We start from the raw sequence: 17,823 nt of genomic DNA on the forward strand, positions 1-17,823 counted from the left end.
ACCAATCACAGCTCGCTCTCTCTCCCCACCAATCACAGCTCTCTCTTCTCCCCACCAATCACAGCTCGCTCTCTCCCCACCAATCACAGCTCGCTCTCTCCCCGCCAATCACAGGCTGCCGGTGTGGCATGGTCCAGTGTAGTGCAGTGCAGTGGTTGTTGGGCTGCCTCCTCTCGCCTGGTTAGCGAGAGGACCTGGGTTTGATTCCCGCCCCCGGTGCAGGACCAACAAAACCTTAGCAAGTCTCCTTACTCACACACACGTACGTCTCTGTTCATCTGGGAAAAAGTAGGAGCCCTGTTGTTAGTCGATTGGCAATATTGCCCACCTTTCCCCAAAAAATACAACTTGCATTTACAGAGCCCCCCCCCCACGCAGGGTAGTGCCCCAGAGCACTTGACAGTCGCTGAGCACGACACCGAGCCAGGGGAAGAGGGAGGTCACCGTAGAAGAGGAAGTCCTTCAGTCAAAAGATGGCAAAGGAGGGGCCAAGGCAGAGGGATAGCGGAAGTGTTCCAGAGTTTCGGGTGTAGTGTCCGAAAGCGCGGCCATCGGCGGTTGAAAGGACAGAGGGCGCAAAGAACGTTCGAGTGGCTGGAGCCAGTCAAGTGAAGGAAGTGGGTAGTGGATTGGGGGGTAAGCGGGTCAGAGAGGTAGGGAGGTGCAGAGGGCGAACGATTTGAAAATGAGTGTGAGGATCTTGAAATCGATCCGTTCAGCAACAGGGAAGCTGACTAGGGCTGATGTGATAATAATAATAATTTGGCCACTCAATCCACTACTGTTCGTTGGACACTGCTGTGAGCAATTGGCTCCCGCATTTCACTCACAGAATATACAGTCGATTCAATTTACAGTATGCAAAATACTGCAGATTCTGGAAATCTGAAACAAAAACATTTCGGGTCATGGACGTTGACTCACTTTCCTTTCTCCATAGAAGCTGCCTGACCTACAGGAGGCCTCCCACTGAGGCCTCTCACAGGAGTCCTCCTCGCTGAGTATAGATAGACAAAATGTCTGTCTGTGTGTCAATCTACATTCCATATTGATCTTTTGGTTGCAAGCGAAGCTGCAATGGTTACAGCTTGTTAAGGAGAGCTTTGGTCCTAATACCGACCCTTGGGGGACACCACTGTATACCTCCCTCCAGTCTGAAAAACAACCGATCACATTACCCTCTGCTTTTTGTCTCCCAGCCAATTTCGGATCCTTGCTGTTACTGTTCCCTTAATCCATGGGCTTCATAGAATTATAGAATCATAGAGAATAGAAACTCCCTCCTCTTTTAAAACAGGATCTTTAACGTTTGCGTTGAACAGGCAGACGGGACATTGGTTTCGAGTCTCATCCAAAGAACAGCACCTCTGACAATTCAGCGCTCCCTCCACCACCACATTGCACCACAGTCAGACTAACCACAGAAGCTGTTGCTCAAAAGCGGGCAAAAGATTTACAAAGCAAAGAAAAGTCAGGGAACCCAACATCTTATCAAATAAACTATTTATTTCCAATTAAGGATAAATCTTTAAATAACTTATGCAAATTAATTTCAAAAGTGAGTCTCATTAATTGATTGGTTTGATATATTAAGATGGCACAGACAGTAAAATACATTGGTGTCCCTCAGGACAGATACACGTAGCCTACAGTAGTGACACGATAACTCCACCAGGAACGAGAGAAGTTTCACAGTTGTACAACACGATGGTGACGGGTTGTCAATCAGAGGACCTGCACTTCACACCCGGAAAGGGGATTCTGGTGGGTTCAGGTGTGTGGGATGGGAAGGGGGATTTGGTTAGACCTGGGTGAAAAACAACACTGCAGAAGGAGTGGATTACACAAGCCGCTTGCAGCTGGAGACAAGCTACAAATTTAAATAACACAAGGACATTCCTCCAACTGTGATGTTGGGCAGCCAGCCGCACAGGGAGGGTTTACCAGGCCTCTGTGGTACCTCACTTCGATGACTGAGTGTCACTAACACATTCTAACAGGGAAATGTGGGTTCACTGGATGGTGATCAAGAGCAGGTAACACGAGCCGATTTGAGCCTCTTTATCCCAGGGGCAGTGAGGCAATCGAGGCCTCAACTGCTGTCCTGCCTGAGATCAACAGCGCAGCTCAGAGCGAGGATCGAACCTGCGACCTTCTTGTCTGTTTGGCTTGGATTGTGCGAGGAAGCGGCTTTGCCAGCTGGGGCCCAGGTGACAAGCTCACCCCTGGGTTTAAGACTGGATGATACAGTGCAAGAAACACAATCAGCTTCAGGAAAAGTGTGGGGAGGTGGGGTAGGGTGGGGATTGTGTCCTGCATTCCCCACGCAGCAGCTGGGTGGATTGTGAGGGGAGGGACGTGTGCTGTACCTTATAAAAAGCTTCAGCAACCCAAAATCCCACTTCATCTTAGCCTTAAAACCACCGTTAATATCAGCATAATTTTGGAAATCTACAAATTTGCTCTCATTTTTGAAGCTGGTTACCTTGTAAGAATGATGAACAATCGGTTGCCCAATGAAGGCTGAATTTAAGGGTTTTCTGAAATCCTATTTCACCATAAATGCTGACATTTTGGGGGAGGAAGTTTAAGGAGAGGAAGTTTCTGCTAAATTAGCATTTTAAGAGGAGCAGAAGAGCAGAGAGACATAGGGTTAACATACAGAAATCTGTAAAGGTGAGAAGGTAGGTGTGCAAAGTTGCAGAAAGCTAATAGGAGCCCAGGTTTTATAAATATTAGAAAAATTAGAATATAAAACCAGAGGTGATGCTTCCTAAAGTCACCCCACTCTTAGAGAAGGTGTCAGGGCCATAGAGGGGCAGAGGCAGCAATTTAAGATAATCAAGAATATTGGACAGAGGAAGATCAGAAGAACTGGTTTTATAGAGTTGTTAGTATGTGGAATGCTAGGAGTTTACAGACTTGTTAGGATGTAGAATGTGGCCGGGTGCAAAGGTCTTGGCAGGATCCATATTAGTGTTCAAGTGAGAACGAGACACATATCTACGATGGGAGTAATTTGCAGGGATTTGGGGGCAAAGGGCAGGTAAACGGGGACTGAATGGATTGCATTTTCAAAGAACCAGCACAGACACAAACGACCTTCTTCTGTGCTATAAAGTTCTCTGATTCTAAGACAATGGACCGAGGCTGGAATCGCTGAGACCTGGGCAGACCGCCAGCCCCACGTTACACTTCACAAAACTTCTGCACAACTTTGAATAATGTGTCTGACCTCCAGGTTTGCTGTGGCTCCATTCACCTGTCCTCAGCCGCTTCCCAGACATTCCCCCACTGCCATGTGTTCTACCACACCTCTAGAGCCCGTAAGGCTCCAGGTAGGTACTTGGAAGGAACGCACCTGAGCTCAGGTAAATGTTGGTGTAAGGAGCTTGGGAGTCAGATCGGCAAGTGGCTGCTGGCTGTGACAAACACAGTCAGCACTAGCCAGCTCCGCATTCAGACGTGTACAACACAGCAAAGTGACACACAAAGCAGAGGTGAAAGATGGACGGCATCGAGACTGGTGAGAAATCAAGCAAGTTAACAAGTGCCCTTGCTCAGGGCCACAGCTTTTGTTAGATCAACTATAATACTGAACAGTAGCACATCTCCTCGGCCTGTGAACTCCCCCTCCTCCCGCCCACCCCAATGCCCAAGGTTGGGAATTCAACACAAATTTGCAAATCACCCAGAAGTCTAGCCCCAGGGAGGGAGTGCAAAATCTCGATCTGTGTGCAATCCTGAGGGCTGGCGGTGCCTTGGAAAGGGAGCGGGGCTGCAGCCGGTTTAATCAATGTATCTGCGTCCGCACTGGGCAGATAGCTCTCACCCTGCACACACATCATGCTCTGACTGAGGCCAGCTCTCACTGTGCACATCAATGGCAAGACATCTCACCAGGCACACATTCTTATCGCCCTCCTTATCAAATCCTTACATAATTGTAGGCTGGTCTGGTCTGATCTGACACAAGAGTGCTACACACAGAGAAGTCTGACCCTCTGCTGTGGCTGAAAACCAAATGAAGTGAGAGGAGTGCTGGGCTGGGACTTAGAAGAGAACATACGTGTCCAACAGTTGATGCACTATACACAATACACAGCTACGCCACAGGGGGAGGGAGGAGGGGGCGCTCCACTGTGGAACAATCACAAACAGAAACCAGACGGGAATCAAAAAGTTAATTTAAAAAAATATTAGAAATTAATCGTTCATTATAAATTCTACGTCACAATATTCAGTGATGGACACAAATTCGCCCTGACAGCAGCGCCCCCGCCCCCACCTCACCCATCCTCACTGCACGCTCCACGGGCCAGCGAGTGAGGCAGCCAGTCTGCGGCAGCACCCCACTGACTCTGCTCACCAATGGGTGAGGGGGGGGGGGGGGGGGAGAGGGGAGAGGAGGGAAGAGAGGGATGAGGGGAGAGGGAGGTGAGGGAGGTGGACGGAGGGGGGGAAGGGGACGAGGGAAGGAGGGGATCCTCACTGAGTGTTACTCCCTCTGCCCTCCCCTTACCCCGGGCTGGCAGCCACACTCAATGAGTGTGGGAGGGCTGTGCTGTGCGGCTGGATGTTAGATGATGGTGGCGTGGATGATGATCTCGGGGTTCTCGATGTCGCACTTGCTCTGCACCACACGTAACTCCAGCTCCGCAGAGTTGGGCCTCCTCCCCAATCCAGCCATGACTGCGGAGAGAGAGGGAGAGCGGTCAGTCTGCCCGCCCACCCGCAGACCCTCACCAACACCCACCATAGGAAGTCACCCCCACTCTCTGCGGGGTCAGCACAGCATCCCCTCCCTGCCCACACACAAAGGCCCTGAAGTCTCGTACCCCCCCGCCACCTCCCACACACAGCATCATGGGATCGCAGCCCAGCCCCCCCACCCCCCCAAACCATCAAAAACTTGCACTCATATAGTGCCCTCCATGCATGGTAATGTCTCAGAGCGTTTAACAATGGCAGAGCCTGACTCCGAGCTGGGGTGGGTGGGTGGGGGGGGGGGGGAGGGGGCCGGGGAGGTGGCCATATGCACGGTCAAAGAGTAAGGTTTGAAAAAGGGGGAGGGGACAAGGTGGCAGGATTGAGGGAGTGTTTCGGGGCGCAGTGGATACACGCCTTCGTTACATCGAGGCTCGACTATGCAAACTCACTGTTCGTCGGCCTCCCCAACTCCTCCCTCCACAGGCTGCAGATCATCCAGAACTCTGCGGCCCGTGTCCTCTCCCGCACTAAGCTCTGAAACCCTATCACCCCCATCCTCGCCCAACTCCATTGGCTTCTCATCACACAGAGGATACAGTTCAAGATCCTGGTCCTCACCTTCAAAGCCCTCCACAGTCTAGCTCCCCACTACCTCTCCAACCTGCTAATCCCCTGCTACTCTGGTCGCTCCCTCCGCTTGGCGGGCTCCGGCCTGCTTTATGTCCCCCGCCTTGCTCGCCCCACTATCGGCGGGCGGGCATTCCGTCATTCTGCACCACCCTCTGGAACTGCATCCCGCAGTCCCTCCGTCTCTTCCCTCCCTCGCCACCTTCAAGACCTACCGCAAGTCCCTACGTCGACCGTGCTTTCAATCTCCCTGCTTGCCCCCCTGCCCTCTCCACCCAACCTTCAGCTCGGGCCCATAACTCTGTCTGTCCAGTGCCTTGGGACATCCTCCCGACGTGAAAGGCGCTATACAGATGTAATTTTGTTGTTGTTGTTGAAAGCGCGACCTCTGACGGTGAGGGCCAAGCAGGAGGTCAGTGCCAGTCGAGCAGAGGCGCTGGGTGGGGATTGGGGAGTGAGGAGGTCGGAGAGGTAGGGAGGTGCCAGAGAGTGAAGCACACGCACGCACACAGCAACCTGGGGCAGAAGCTAGGAGCTCAGGGTGTTACAGCAACTTCCATATCAGGGCGTCTCAAAGTGCTTCACTGTAATGTGTAGTGACTTTTTTCACCGCCAAACGCAGCAGCCAATTTACGCACAGCAGTTGGTATCCTCCAAACAGCCTTAAATCACGGAGTGAGTGAGTGCTTTTATTTGGGAGATTGTTGCCAGGACACCGGGAGAGAGAGAGAGAAACTCCCTTCACCTTTCGAATACTGTTGTGCCACAGCATCTTTACTGCCCACCATGAGCCTCGATTTAATGTCTAACACTCCCCTCAGCGCTGCAGCCTCCCCACCCAACGCGACAGCCCACCACCCAGCAATGCAGCCCCCCCCACCCATCCCAGGTGCCCCCCCCATCCCAGCATGCACCCCCCCACCCACATCCCTGGCTCCTTACCTCTTGCATGGTTGATCGTCCTCCTCACAATGTGCTGCAATGCTGAGGCCGTCTTCTCACAGGCCATCTGTGTGACAAGGCAACAACCATCACCCCACCGCCAGACTACAGCCAACATCACCCCCACCCCACGAGCACAGCCACATTCACCCCCACTCCTCACAGCACAGCCACAGTCAGACCCCAAACTCCCCATCCACTCCCCACCCCCCCCCACGCACTTGTACACACCAGCCACCCGCACCACCTCCCCCACCCCCAGCCCGCTGGCCCACGCTGGCACCTTCAGGTTGTTTGGGTGGGTGTGTGTCCAGGCCAGCAACATGGCAGTGAACAGGTCCCCGGTGCCCACAAACACAGCGTCCACCTTCGGGATCTCCATTCGGATTCGCTCCTTCACCAACGTCCCGTCTGCTTTTACTGCATTTAAAAAAAAAAACAACTCAACATTACTCCCCCTCCAATCATGTCCTGCACTTCAGCTAAAGGCCGTATGTTGGACTCAAAAAACCTCCTTCACTACAGGTCGAAAGCAGCCATCCCTGGGCAGTATTCCCGGTTTGCCCTGTTCAGTCTGTAATAATAATAATAATAATAATCCTTGCATTTGATATAGCGCTTTTCACGTCGGGAGGACGTCCCAAAGCGCTTCACAGAACACACTGTAAAGTGAATTGACTGTATATTTGTGGGCGACCGGCAGCCAATTGCGCACAGCATGTCCCACAAACAGTCGTAGATTGAAAATGACCAATTTATTATTGTTTTGTTTTGGAGGGTTTATTATTAGGCTCTGTGTGGAGTAAGGAAACTTGCCCAAGGTTTCGCCCTCTGCCTGGAATTGAACTCAGGTCTCTCACTTGCAAAGCGAGTGCTCTAACCACTGAGCTACAGGACTCCACTGTACTACTGCAGTGCTGAGTACCCGCCACTGTGGGGTGCTGTAAACCCAGGCAACCACACAGCAGCACCCAACGCAACCCCCACCCCCACCCCCACCCGCGGCTCCTCACCGCGACGTTACAGGACTGGTCCGCGGAGCCCAGCAATCAATAAACCAATAAATAAATAATCCAATTCTCCTCTGTCACAAGCTCCTGGGTTCGGCCTGGCTCAGCTGCAGCTCTCTTGCCTCCAAGCCAAGAAGTGGTGGGGGTCAAGCTGCACCGTTAATAATCAGGCATTTGATGCAGCGCCTTATCACATCTTCGAGGCGCGTCAAAGAGCTTCACAGCATACACTGTGAAGTGAATTGATTGCACGTTTTGGGGGCGAAACGCGGCAGCCAATTGCGCACAGCAGTGTCCCACAAACCGTCGTGAGTTGAGGGAATTTTAATAAGGATTGGGGGAGGGGGGGGGGGGTGTGGGGGGTGGTGTGTGTGGGCGATGGGTATTTACTCACTCTTTCTCAGGCTGCCGAGCGCGATCAGATAGTCTTTTCCCAGGGACGAGGGTAAGTCAGAGCTCGTGATCACCACCGTTTCAGGGCCCATCGCGTGGAGAAGGTCCATAACCTAGGAATGAGGAGAGAACAGTCACTACACTCAGGACCCCGTCACCGGCCCCAGCCCTGCCTCCCACCCATCAATGCCCCTCACCCCCCCCGCCATTTCACCCCCCTCCCACCACACCTCCTCCGCCCACCCTCCCACCACCCTCGGTCACTATGATGGTGCTGGTTTGAGCGTAGCACAATCAATCCTCATTATGATTCATCCAACCTGGGAGTGTGGACGGACAGTGTAGAGGGACCTTTAACCCGTGTTGTGGCCGACCTGGGAGTGTGGACGAAAAGTGTTAATGTCTCGATCTAACCTACACTCCTCAACCAGTACGAGGCAGAGTAAGTAGTTCTAAACAGGGCTCCTGTTGTGACTGTCCTGGGTGAGAACTGGACAAGATTGATGGCCATATTGCTTGTCACTCAAGATGAACCCTCCAACTATTCATGTGTGAATTGCGGACCTTATCCCCAGACACACACCAACAGCAGGCGTGTTTACCTCCAGGGCTTCCTTCTCTGTGTTCATCTTCTTTCCCGCTAGAATTCTGGAAGAGAGAAAAGACACATATCCTGAGAGGAAGGGAGCGGGATAGTGAGGGGAGAGGAAAGGAGAGAGGGATAGTGAGGGGAGAGGAGAGGGATAGTGAGGGAGAGGAGAGGATAGTGAGGGGAGGAGAGAGGGACGGTGAGGAGAGAGGGGAGGTGAGGGGAGAGGGGACGGTGAGGGGAGAGGGGACGGTGAGGGGGGACAGTGAGGGGGGACAGTGAGGGGAGAGGAGATAATGAGGGGAGAGGAGACAGTGAGGGGAGAGGAGACAGTGAGGGGAGAGGAGACAGGGAGGGGAGAGGAGACAGGGAGGGGAGAGGAGACAGGGAGGGGAGAGGAGACAGGGAGGGGAGAGGAGACGGGGAGAGGAGACAGGGAGGGAGAGGAGACAATGAGGGGAGAGGAGACAGGGAGGGGAGAGGAGACAGGGAGGGGAGAGGAGACAGGGAGGGAGAGGAGCAGGGAGGGGAGAGGAGACGGGGAGAGGAGACAGGGAGGGGAGAGGAGACAATGAGGGGAGAGGAGACAGGGAGGGGAGAGGAGACAGGGAGGACAGAGGCCGGATCTGGAATCTGTGGGGGTAAACTCTGGCCCGTGTGAGTGTAAGAGCGGAAATGGGAATCCTCTGGAATTCCATGGCGGCTCTGCTCTCACCAGGCTGGAGTGTCTGGCTGACTAGTGCTGAGATGCTCTGGTGGATTGGCAGCCCTGAAACAGGACGCCAAGGCTGGGATCTCAGAATGTCTGTGAGAATATGTTGCTGGTGATGCACATTCCCTTAAAGACATTTTATTTGACCTGAGAACTTTGTCATTTCTCTCTCCGACCATCTTGTTCCTGCGCACATCATAATGTTCATCAGCTCCAGTTGCTGTGGGACTCAGATGGACGTTCCACCCAGTCTCCTGGCCAATGTTTCCTGGCTCACCCAAATCACCCCCAAAACACTGGTTATGTTGCTAAGGTGCACACATTCCCCGTCTGCTTACAAAAATTTCAATGGACTCAAAGTCCGTGTATGAGGTGGTATGAGATGTACAGATATGAGGCGGAAGGTCTCAAACTCTGGGCCACTCCTCCCCGCTGAGCCAGAGAAGCAGCAAGGTCTCACCAGGAGATAAAAGCTGGCCAGGGGTAGGAGTGTTTGTGTAACCTTGCACTAAAATATTTCTCCAGCAAAACACACAGACTTATCAGCTGCCAACCATTTGCAATGGGAAGGCTCACACTTGTAGGTCTCCCTCTCCAGCCCCCAACCACCCCCGCTCAGATGTGCTGTTCCCTCCCCAGGGAATCGGGCCATCAATCTTGTCCAGTTCACACCCAGAACAGTCACAACCAGCCCTGTATTAGACACTTACTCTGCCTCGTACTGGTTAGGAGTGATGATATCAGCCACTGGCACAACCTTCTCCTTGTAAACAGGGAGCAGGTGCTCTGGGACATACTGTGAACAGAACAGAACAGTCACTCATTCGCTATTGCTAACAATCAACCCCCTGCCCCACCGACAGTCCACCCCCCCACATTTAAACCCCTCGACATTCCCCTCCCACCCCACATTTACGACCCTCAACATATCCCTCCACTCCCCTCCAGCGCGTTCCCCCCCACACACACTTTCTCCTATCCACACACGACACGTTCCCCCCCACACACACACTCTATCCACACACGCACACGTTCCCCCCCCACACACACACACACGTTCCCCCCCCACACACACACACGTTCCCCACCCGGCACACACACACGTTCCCTCCCATCCCACTCTCACAAAGCTATAATGGGCTCATGCTGTCTAACACACTTACCATATAACCATCACCATTTCTCTGATCTCCCATCACTGGGTCACAAACTGTGAGAGCAAAGAGGATCAGTCACCTAGAGCTCTCAGTGTTACTCTCCCTCCTGCCCCACATCCACAGCTCTTGTGGCCCCAAATACACATCAGAGGTTATGTACACAGGTACAGAGAGCACACACCCACGCACACACACACAGACACAGGGACACACAGACACAGAACTGCACAGAGGAGGGCCACAGAGACATGTCTTCGGGAAAGCGAATTACACGCATGGACATGTCCCAGAGCGCGTATGCACACACTGGGACATGTTGGTAAACATATAGTAAACAAATATATGTGCCTTTGCGCCCTTACAAGTACCTACACACATTCAGAAGTTATACACACACAGTCATATACACACACACAAGCACACACACACACAGAGGCACACATAGACATACACACACATGTACACATATACAGGCACACACACACACATAGACATAGGCACACACACAGACGCACACACACACAAATACACACACAGATCCAGAGACACACAGGTACAGAGACACATAGGCACAGATAGACATATACACAGGCACAGATAAGCACAGATACAGACACACAGGCACAGATACAGACACACACACACACAGGCACAGATACAGACACACACACAGGCACAGATACAGACGCACACACACAAAAACACAGACAGATCTGGGAGCTGCTCACCATACACCAGGTTGGGGTTTTGACACTTAAGCTCTCTGATGATATCCACCACCATTTCCAGGAATGACGCATCTCGTGTATATCCTTTGGATTAAAAGCAACGGATTCAATCAGTGAGATTCCAGGTGGCAGATCAACAAATGAAAACCTCCGCAGCTCCACATTCCACTGACATATCTACACGACAGCATAAACAGCCAGACACGGCTCAGTTAATCAAATTAGCAGCATGTGTGGTTAGTGCAGGTGAGATATAGTAAAAGCTCCCTCTGCACTGTCCAGCCACACTCCCAGGTCAGGGTTAGAGACTGAGTAAAGCTCCCTCTACACTGTCCATCCACACTTCCAGGTCAGCGACAGCACGGTTAGACACAGAGTAAAGCTCCCTCTACACTGTCCGACTACACATCCAGGTCAGCGGTAGAGACAGAGTAAAGCTCCCTCTACACTACAGGTCCACAATCTCAAGTCAGTGATAGCACAGGGTTAGAGACACTCACTTCATACAGACGCCTCTTGCTTACCTGTCAACACATAGTCGTAGCGATTTACACCGTTCAGCTTCAGCCCATCATACAGTGTGTGCAGCTCGTTGGCTGTCATGACCTGCCCCGTCCAGTGATCATACCCTGCAGCAGATATACTGGCTGTGAGTCAGGCAGTCCAGCCATCCAATTCTATACAATTCTAAGCCTAAAAATGATTGGAAAATGGTGCAGCGTGTTGCAAGGCATTGGGGAGGAAATCAGTTGTGAAGAGAGACTTGAAATGTTAAGGCTATTTCTTTCGAGCTAAGAAGGTTGAGAGGTGACCTGATAAGACTCCTTCATGATTATGAAGAGTTGTGACAGGGTAAATAGTAATTAATTTTTGCCACTGGTTCATGAGACAGTAACAAGAGGGCAGAAATTTAAAGTAATCATAAAAAGGAAGTAAAAAGATCAGAAAAAATATCTTCACACTGAGGGCAGTGGCACTGGAGGCATTGTGGTTATAAATATTTCTTCCATTTAATACAGTGCCTTATCACATCATCAAGACATCTCAAAGCTCTTCACAGGATTTTACGGTAAAGTGTAGTGACGAGGTATTTTACAGGCAAACACAGCAATTAATTTGCACACAGGAAAATTCCACAAACATCCATGAAGAGCAACACCAATTGTACCTGGGGGATTGTTGTCAGGACACTGGGAGAGAGAAACTCCCTTCTCCTTTCAAATAAGGTCATGAGATCTTTAACGTCTACATGAACAGGCAGAGAGGAGACCTTAGTTTAACTTCTCATCCAAAGAACGGCACCTCCGACAATTTTCAGCACTGCATTGGAGTATCAGCTTAGACCGTGAGGTCAAAGTCCCGACTTCAGGTTCGAACCCACATCCTTCTGACTCGCGAGGTGAAAGTGCGACCGATTGAGCCAGGCTGAGGCCAGGTTAGATCATAAACTGAAACTGAGTCTCAAACTGTTTAAAAAGGGAATTAATCCAATGCTTGAAGAGGCCGAATGTTCAAGGGAGTGGGGGTAATGATCAGCAGCCTAGCTGTATGGTGTGGAGAACATTTTTGGGACAGAATGAACAGGCCTGTTCCTGCCTGGTGACAACCCAAGACTAAGTGCAGGCCAGGTTTGTGCTCATGCCTCAAACAAGAGATCCTTCAAACTGTAAGAGTTCATGAAGTGCTGGAAGCTGCATTGCAGATGGAGGGAGTGTCTGGGGCTTACCTGTGTGATTGGAAAACTGCACCGAGTTCACTGTGTCCACTTCGAATCCCAGGACCTGCCGGACACACAACAGATCAAAACAGTCCCAAACTGACACGGGTATTTAATAGGACCACAATAGTACACAATAGTCCACGCTCCCAGCGAGTAGCAACCGATCAGCTAGAATCCTGCAACCATGTCAGTTTCACACTGTTTGCCTGCACTCCCAGATTAGTGTTAGCACAACTTAGAGACAGAGTAAAGCTCCCTCTACTCCGTCCGTCCACACTCCCAGGTCAGTATGAGACAACGTAAAGCTCCCTCTATACTGTCCGTCCACACTCCCATGTCAGGAACAGCACAGAACGCAGCAGCAACAACAACAACTACTTGCATTTATACAGCGCCCCTCACACAGGGTAGCGTCCCAAACCGAGGGATGGAGTGAGGGTGACTGTCTGTAAGTCAAAGAGGAAGGTCTTCGGGCACAACCTGAAGATGAGGAGGAGGGGGCAAAGTGGAGGGATAGAGAAAGATTGTTCCAGAGTTTTGGGGAGTAGTGGCTGAAAGGGCGGCCACCGAAGGTGGAACAGAGGGCACGAGCGACATGCAAATGGCCAGAGCCAGTCGAGCGGAGGCAGCGGGCTGTGGATTGAGGAGCAAGCAGCTCAGAGGTGCCAGAGCACGAAGGGATTTGCAAACGAGTGTGAGGATCCTGAAATCGATCTGTTCGGCGGGCGATAGGGAGCCAGTGGAGCCTGGCTAGGAATGGTGTGATGGGGGTACAGTGTTTAGTACGGGTGAATGTGCGGACGGTGGGGTTTTGCAACAGCTGCATCAGCTGTGGAAGGTGGAGCTGGGGAGACTGGCAAGAAGGACATTTGAATAGTTGAGGCGAGCAATGACGAATGCATGGACGGAGGTTTCGGCTGCGTCTGAGATAAGGTACAGTCAGAGGCAGGCAATGTGGCAGAGGTGGAGAAAGGCGGTCAGGGACCGGATGTGGGGAAAGCTGTGGGTCGAACCAGGCACCCAGGTTACACGCTGGTTTGGTGAGCCCGAGGGATAGGCTGGAGAGGTTGAGGAGGTCAGAGTCGTAGGACAAACGACATTGACGGGAGCCAAGGAGTATGGCTTCCGTCTCGTCAACATTTAGTTGGAGAATGTTTGCGTTCATCCGCATACATGTGGAAGTTTGCTGCGGATGATATCGACAAGAGGGAGCATATAGATGAGGAAGAGGAGGGGGGGGGGGGCCAAGGATGGAGTCGTGTGGTACGCTACAGGTGACCGGGCAGAAAGAGAAACCGTTTGAAGAGACAAAGTGAAGGCGTGCATGCATTTGTCACCTCCCGCTTGGATTACTCCAATGCATTCCTCGCCGGTCTCCCCAGCTACACCATTCAAAAGATCCAGCTCATTCAGAACTCTGCCGCCTGCATACTGACCCGGACCAAACTCCGTACCCACATCTCACCAGTTCTGGCCCAGGCTCCGCTGGCTCCCCATCACCGAACGGATCGACTTCAAGATCCTCACTCGTGTTCAAATCCATTCACCCCCTGGCATCTCCCTACCTTTCCGACCTCCTCTCTCCCCAATCCACCACCCGGCCCCTCCGCTCAACTGGCACCAGCCTCCTGCTCGTCCCTCGCACCCTCCTCCCCACTGTCGGAGGTCGTGCTTTCAGCCACTGCGCCGCAAAACCCTAGAACACTCTCCCTCGATCCCTCCGCCTTGCCCCCTCTCTCCCCTCTTTCAAGTCCCGCCTGAAAACTTTCCTCTTCCACTGTACTTACGAACACCTCCCCCCTCCTTGGAGTCAGGCTCCTCCTGAGGAAGCGGAGCGAGAGGTGAGAGCAAAGCAGAGGGGAGAGGAGGGGGAGTTGAGTGACCAGCAACTGGGTGGGTGTGAAGGGGGTCGAGGCAGCAGGTGGTGGACGTCATAAGAACATAATGCTGGATGAAAAAATGACCAAGGTCGATCTAGTTCACCTTCCACGTTCCTGGCGGTCGCATGCACATACGTCCCGAACTACCTACGTACTATACCCCATAATGTTATTTCCTAAAAGAAAAAAAAATCTCATCTGTGTTTGAAGGAACCAACGTTTCCTGGTTCAACCATCTCCCGAGGGAGCCTGTTCCACAGGTTTGCAATTCGCTCACTGAAATACTGTTCCCGTAGATTTGTTCCGAATTTACCCCCTTTTAATCGCAGGTCGTGTCCTCTGGTTTTACTATTCTGGACTAGTTGACACAGCCCCTGTCATGATTTACATTGTCGAGCCCCTTACAGTCTTTAAGACAGTGATCACATTGCCTCTCAATCGTCTCTTTTCCAGAGTGCACGTGCACAATTGCACGTAGTCACTCCTCATAGTTAGGTCCCTCCATTCCCTCAATCATTCTGGCTGCCCTCCTCTGCGCGCTCTCGATTCCTTCCACGTCGCTTTTGCACTGCAGCGACCAAACCGTACACAATACTCCAAGTACGGTCCCACCAATGGAAGGATTACCCACTATTTCCGCTTGCTAATGATGTTTTGATACATTCCAACATCTGGTTTGCTTTACTCACTTACACACAGCATTGTTGCGAGAGCTTCAATTTACAGTCAAATCGGGACCCCAGTATCATGTTTAACAGGTGATCCTGGTCTCTCTCTCTCCGCAGGTGTGCTGGAGCTGCTGTCTGTGGGGGTGGGCACAGTGGGTGTGCGGGCAGCGGGCACCGGCCTCTTCTTGGCCCTCAGCCCCCGTGGGACCCTGTACGGCTCGGTGAGTCCCAATCCCTCCTCACCCCACTCACCCTCCTCCACAAACCCCCGCCAGCTTACCCCCTCCCGCCACCCCAACCCCCCCATCTTCCTCCCAGATCGTCTCACCCCCTCCCTGGCTCTCTCCCCTAACTACTCCCACCCTCCCCTATGTACACACACACACACTCCCACCCGCACTCCCACCCGCTCTTCTAACGCCAGTGATTCTGACTCCTTGCCTCTGCAGAAAACCTTCACCAAGGACTGCTTATTCCGAGAGAAGATGGAGGAGAATTATTACACCACCTACTCGTCGCACTCACACCCACGACTGTACATCGCTCTCACCAAACGAGGCAGTGCCAAGAACGCCCACAAAGCCCGGAGCCACCACCCCAGCACACACTTCATCCTGCGGCTTGTAGGCATGTCCTAGCCCCGCTCCCAGCCCCAGCCTCACACAGAGAGTGACTCATCTCACACTGAGTGAGTGATGCACATCTCACAGACAGGGAGTGAGTGAGTGAGCAAGTGAGTGAGTGAGTGAGCGAGCGAGCTGCTGCGTGAGGGTGGCTCGGTCATTAAGTTATTTGATTATAAGTGGAGAATATTTTATTGTTTAACATTTATTTAGGAGTGTGAATTTTGCACAATAAACGGGTGGGCGAAGGAAGGGGAGGGGGTATCGAGTGTGGGAAGCACTCTCAGGGTTCACCCCCACCCCACAACCCAGACTGTCACTAAATGGGAAATTGAGCATCCTGTGCAGGCACAGAACGCTATTATGAAGGTCAGCACCGCAGATAAACGTGACCGAACCGATTAGAGAGGAATTCAAATAAAAATCATCATTCACGTAGTTTCCATTCCTCGCATTCCCAGGGCAGAAAAGAGATTGTGTGAGTAAGTGAGCAAGCATTCGAGCAGGATGTTGTGGTGCCTGCCGGCAGCATGTCTGTTATTGGGGGCTGTGTGTGCTGCACTCACCAGCGTGTACACTGGGCTATACAGTGGGGCGGGTGGGGGCCCAAGTGAGACATCATGGCTCTGCAGGGCTAAGAGAAGACATCGAGGTTGTTAATTGGAAATACAAGGGACATCAGGACCAATAGTTGGGGGTCATCGTGGACATCAACATTTGCTTGGACCCGTCCTGAAGGACCTCGCTGAGGTTCAAGGACAGCAAGGTCCCAGTGCAGGTCAAGCTTGTGGCATGTAAGACCTCTTATGCAAACAGTTCTCCTTTGTGATTCAGAGCTCTTGGGGATGCAGCTAGAGATGTGGGAGGGGCGGTATTTACAAAGTCCAGGATCAAGCAGTGAGGTGGATTTGTGGCAAACACAGGAATCGGTCACCTTGATGTTCTTGAGGTCCAAGTCCGGCCTACACTGACCTGTCGCTAAGCACCCTGGTGGCAGAGTGGGCTTCACAGCAAGCACATTTATTTGCCAAGGCCACTGACCGAGGATCTGGATTCATCAGCTGATGCTGAGTAAGCAGCATTGGCCTTGGACCTCGAGAGCACCAAGGTGGCTAGCATGTCACAAGCTTTCTGTAAAGGTCCTCCCACCACGCTGAAGGCAGATCCCTGCTAGATAGCTGATGGAGAAACTCTGAGACTTGGGGCAACAGCTGCTGGAAGGCGTTATCTGGAGTCCACGTTCATCAACACATATTTGTACATCCAGCGCCTGGAATCCACCTTGATTGACCCGCAGAAAGGTAAGCAGCTGCGGCTTAAACTCTGCACCTCCAATTGGTGGAATCATCGCTCAACGGGAAGGGACTTGTGCCCGAGCTGCAGACAGCAAGATGGTGGCAATGCTCTTGTGTAATTCATGCTGAGCTGTGTTGCACGCCGGGAAGCTGGCAGGGAAGCTGGTACCTACAATCCATCTAACGAGGGCTCAAACCCACGCTTGTCAGATTTCAAATGACCAACTGGTGACTATCATCCTGGGGTGGGAGGGAAGGTTAGTGGGATCTCCTTGCAGCTGAACTGGCTGCAAGATGACATGATTGACAACGGAGTGTCGGAACCCAGCCAGACCTCTGTGGTGGTCTCTCGTCCGGTTCCTGAGCCAGACTGGTGCGCAGTATTCCAGGGCACTGCTGATGACAGCACAGCCCAGCCTGGCTTATCGGCAGGACCTGGAAGGGCAGACCAGTCACTGGGGGCAGGGAGTCATCCCACTCAGCTCCTGTTAACCCTGGAAGCCAAAGCCCTGATGGGTAGGGTGGTCCTCGCTGGATACGGGAGTGGTGCTTTGCTGTCGGAGTGAGTCTCACCACAGCAAGTCTGTGAAATCAACTACAAATCTGTTTGTATTTGAATAATATTTCAGATATTTCACTTCTGTAATTTGTGCTTGTGTTGTACAATCTGAGCTATTAGTAAATCTATATTTGTTATATCTGTGTCAGAAACACTAATAACACTTTACAAATGAGGAATGAATATTAAGAGCCTCTCTGGCCCGGCTCC

The 17,823-nt window shown here is 52.1% G+C and overlaps 2 protein-coding genes across 2 annotated transcripts in view; both read right to left on the reverse strand.

The window, feature by feature from the left end:
* The window catches only part of LOC121848855 (ribosomal RNA processing protein 1 homolog B-like), a 4,360-nt gene extending 4,082 nt beyond the window's left edge, over positions 1 to 278 (reverse strand). Inside the window, exon 1 of the mRNA XM_042334022.1 lies at positions 267 to 278. Coding sequence (XP_042189956.1) covers positions 267 to 278 — 12 coding nt within the window. The remainder of the gene's footprint in view (positions 1 to 266) is intronic.
* Positions 279 to 4,494: 4,216 nt separating this feature from the next.
* LOC121848055 (pyridoxal kinase-like) lies at positions 4,495 to 13,753 on the reverse strand. The gene is made up of 11 exons (XM_042334023.1): positions 13,618 to 13,753; positions 12,595 to 12,684; positions 11,393 to 11,497; positions 10,869 to 10,952; positions 10,147 to 10,193; positions 9,694 to 9,779; positions 8,285 to 8,330; positions 7,684 to 7,795; positions 6,563 to 6,699; positions 6,280 to 6,346; positions 4,495 to 4,692 (listed from the first exon to the last, which is right to left on the reverse strand). Exons 1-11 carry the CDS (start codon positions 13,751 to 13,753, stop codon positions 4,580 to 4,582), a joined length of 1,023 nt encoding a protein of 340 aa, XP_042189957.1. The 3' UTR covers positions 4,495 to 4,579.
* Between the last annotated feature and the right edge of the window lie 4,070 nt (positions 13,754 to 17,823).

Source organism: Callorhinchus milii, unplaced genomic scaffold, assembly GCF_018977255.1.
Source record: "Callorhinchus milii isolate IMCB2004 unplaced genomic scaffold, IMCB_Cmil_1.0 Scaffold4, whole genome shotgun sequence".
Taxonomy (NCBI): Eukaryota; Metazoa; Chordata; class Chondrichthyes; order Chimaeriformes; family Callorhinchidae; genus Callorhinchus; species Callorhinchus milii.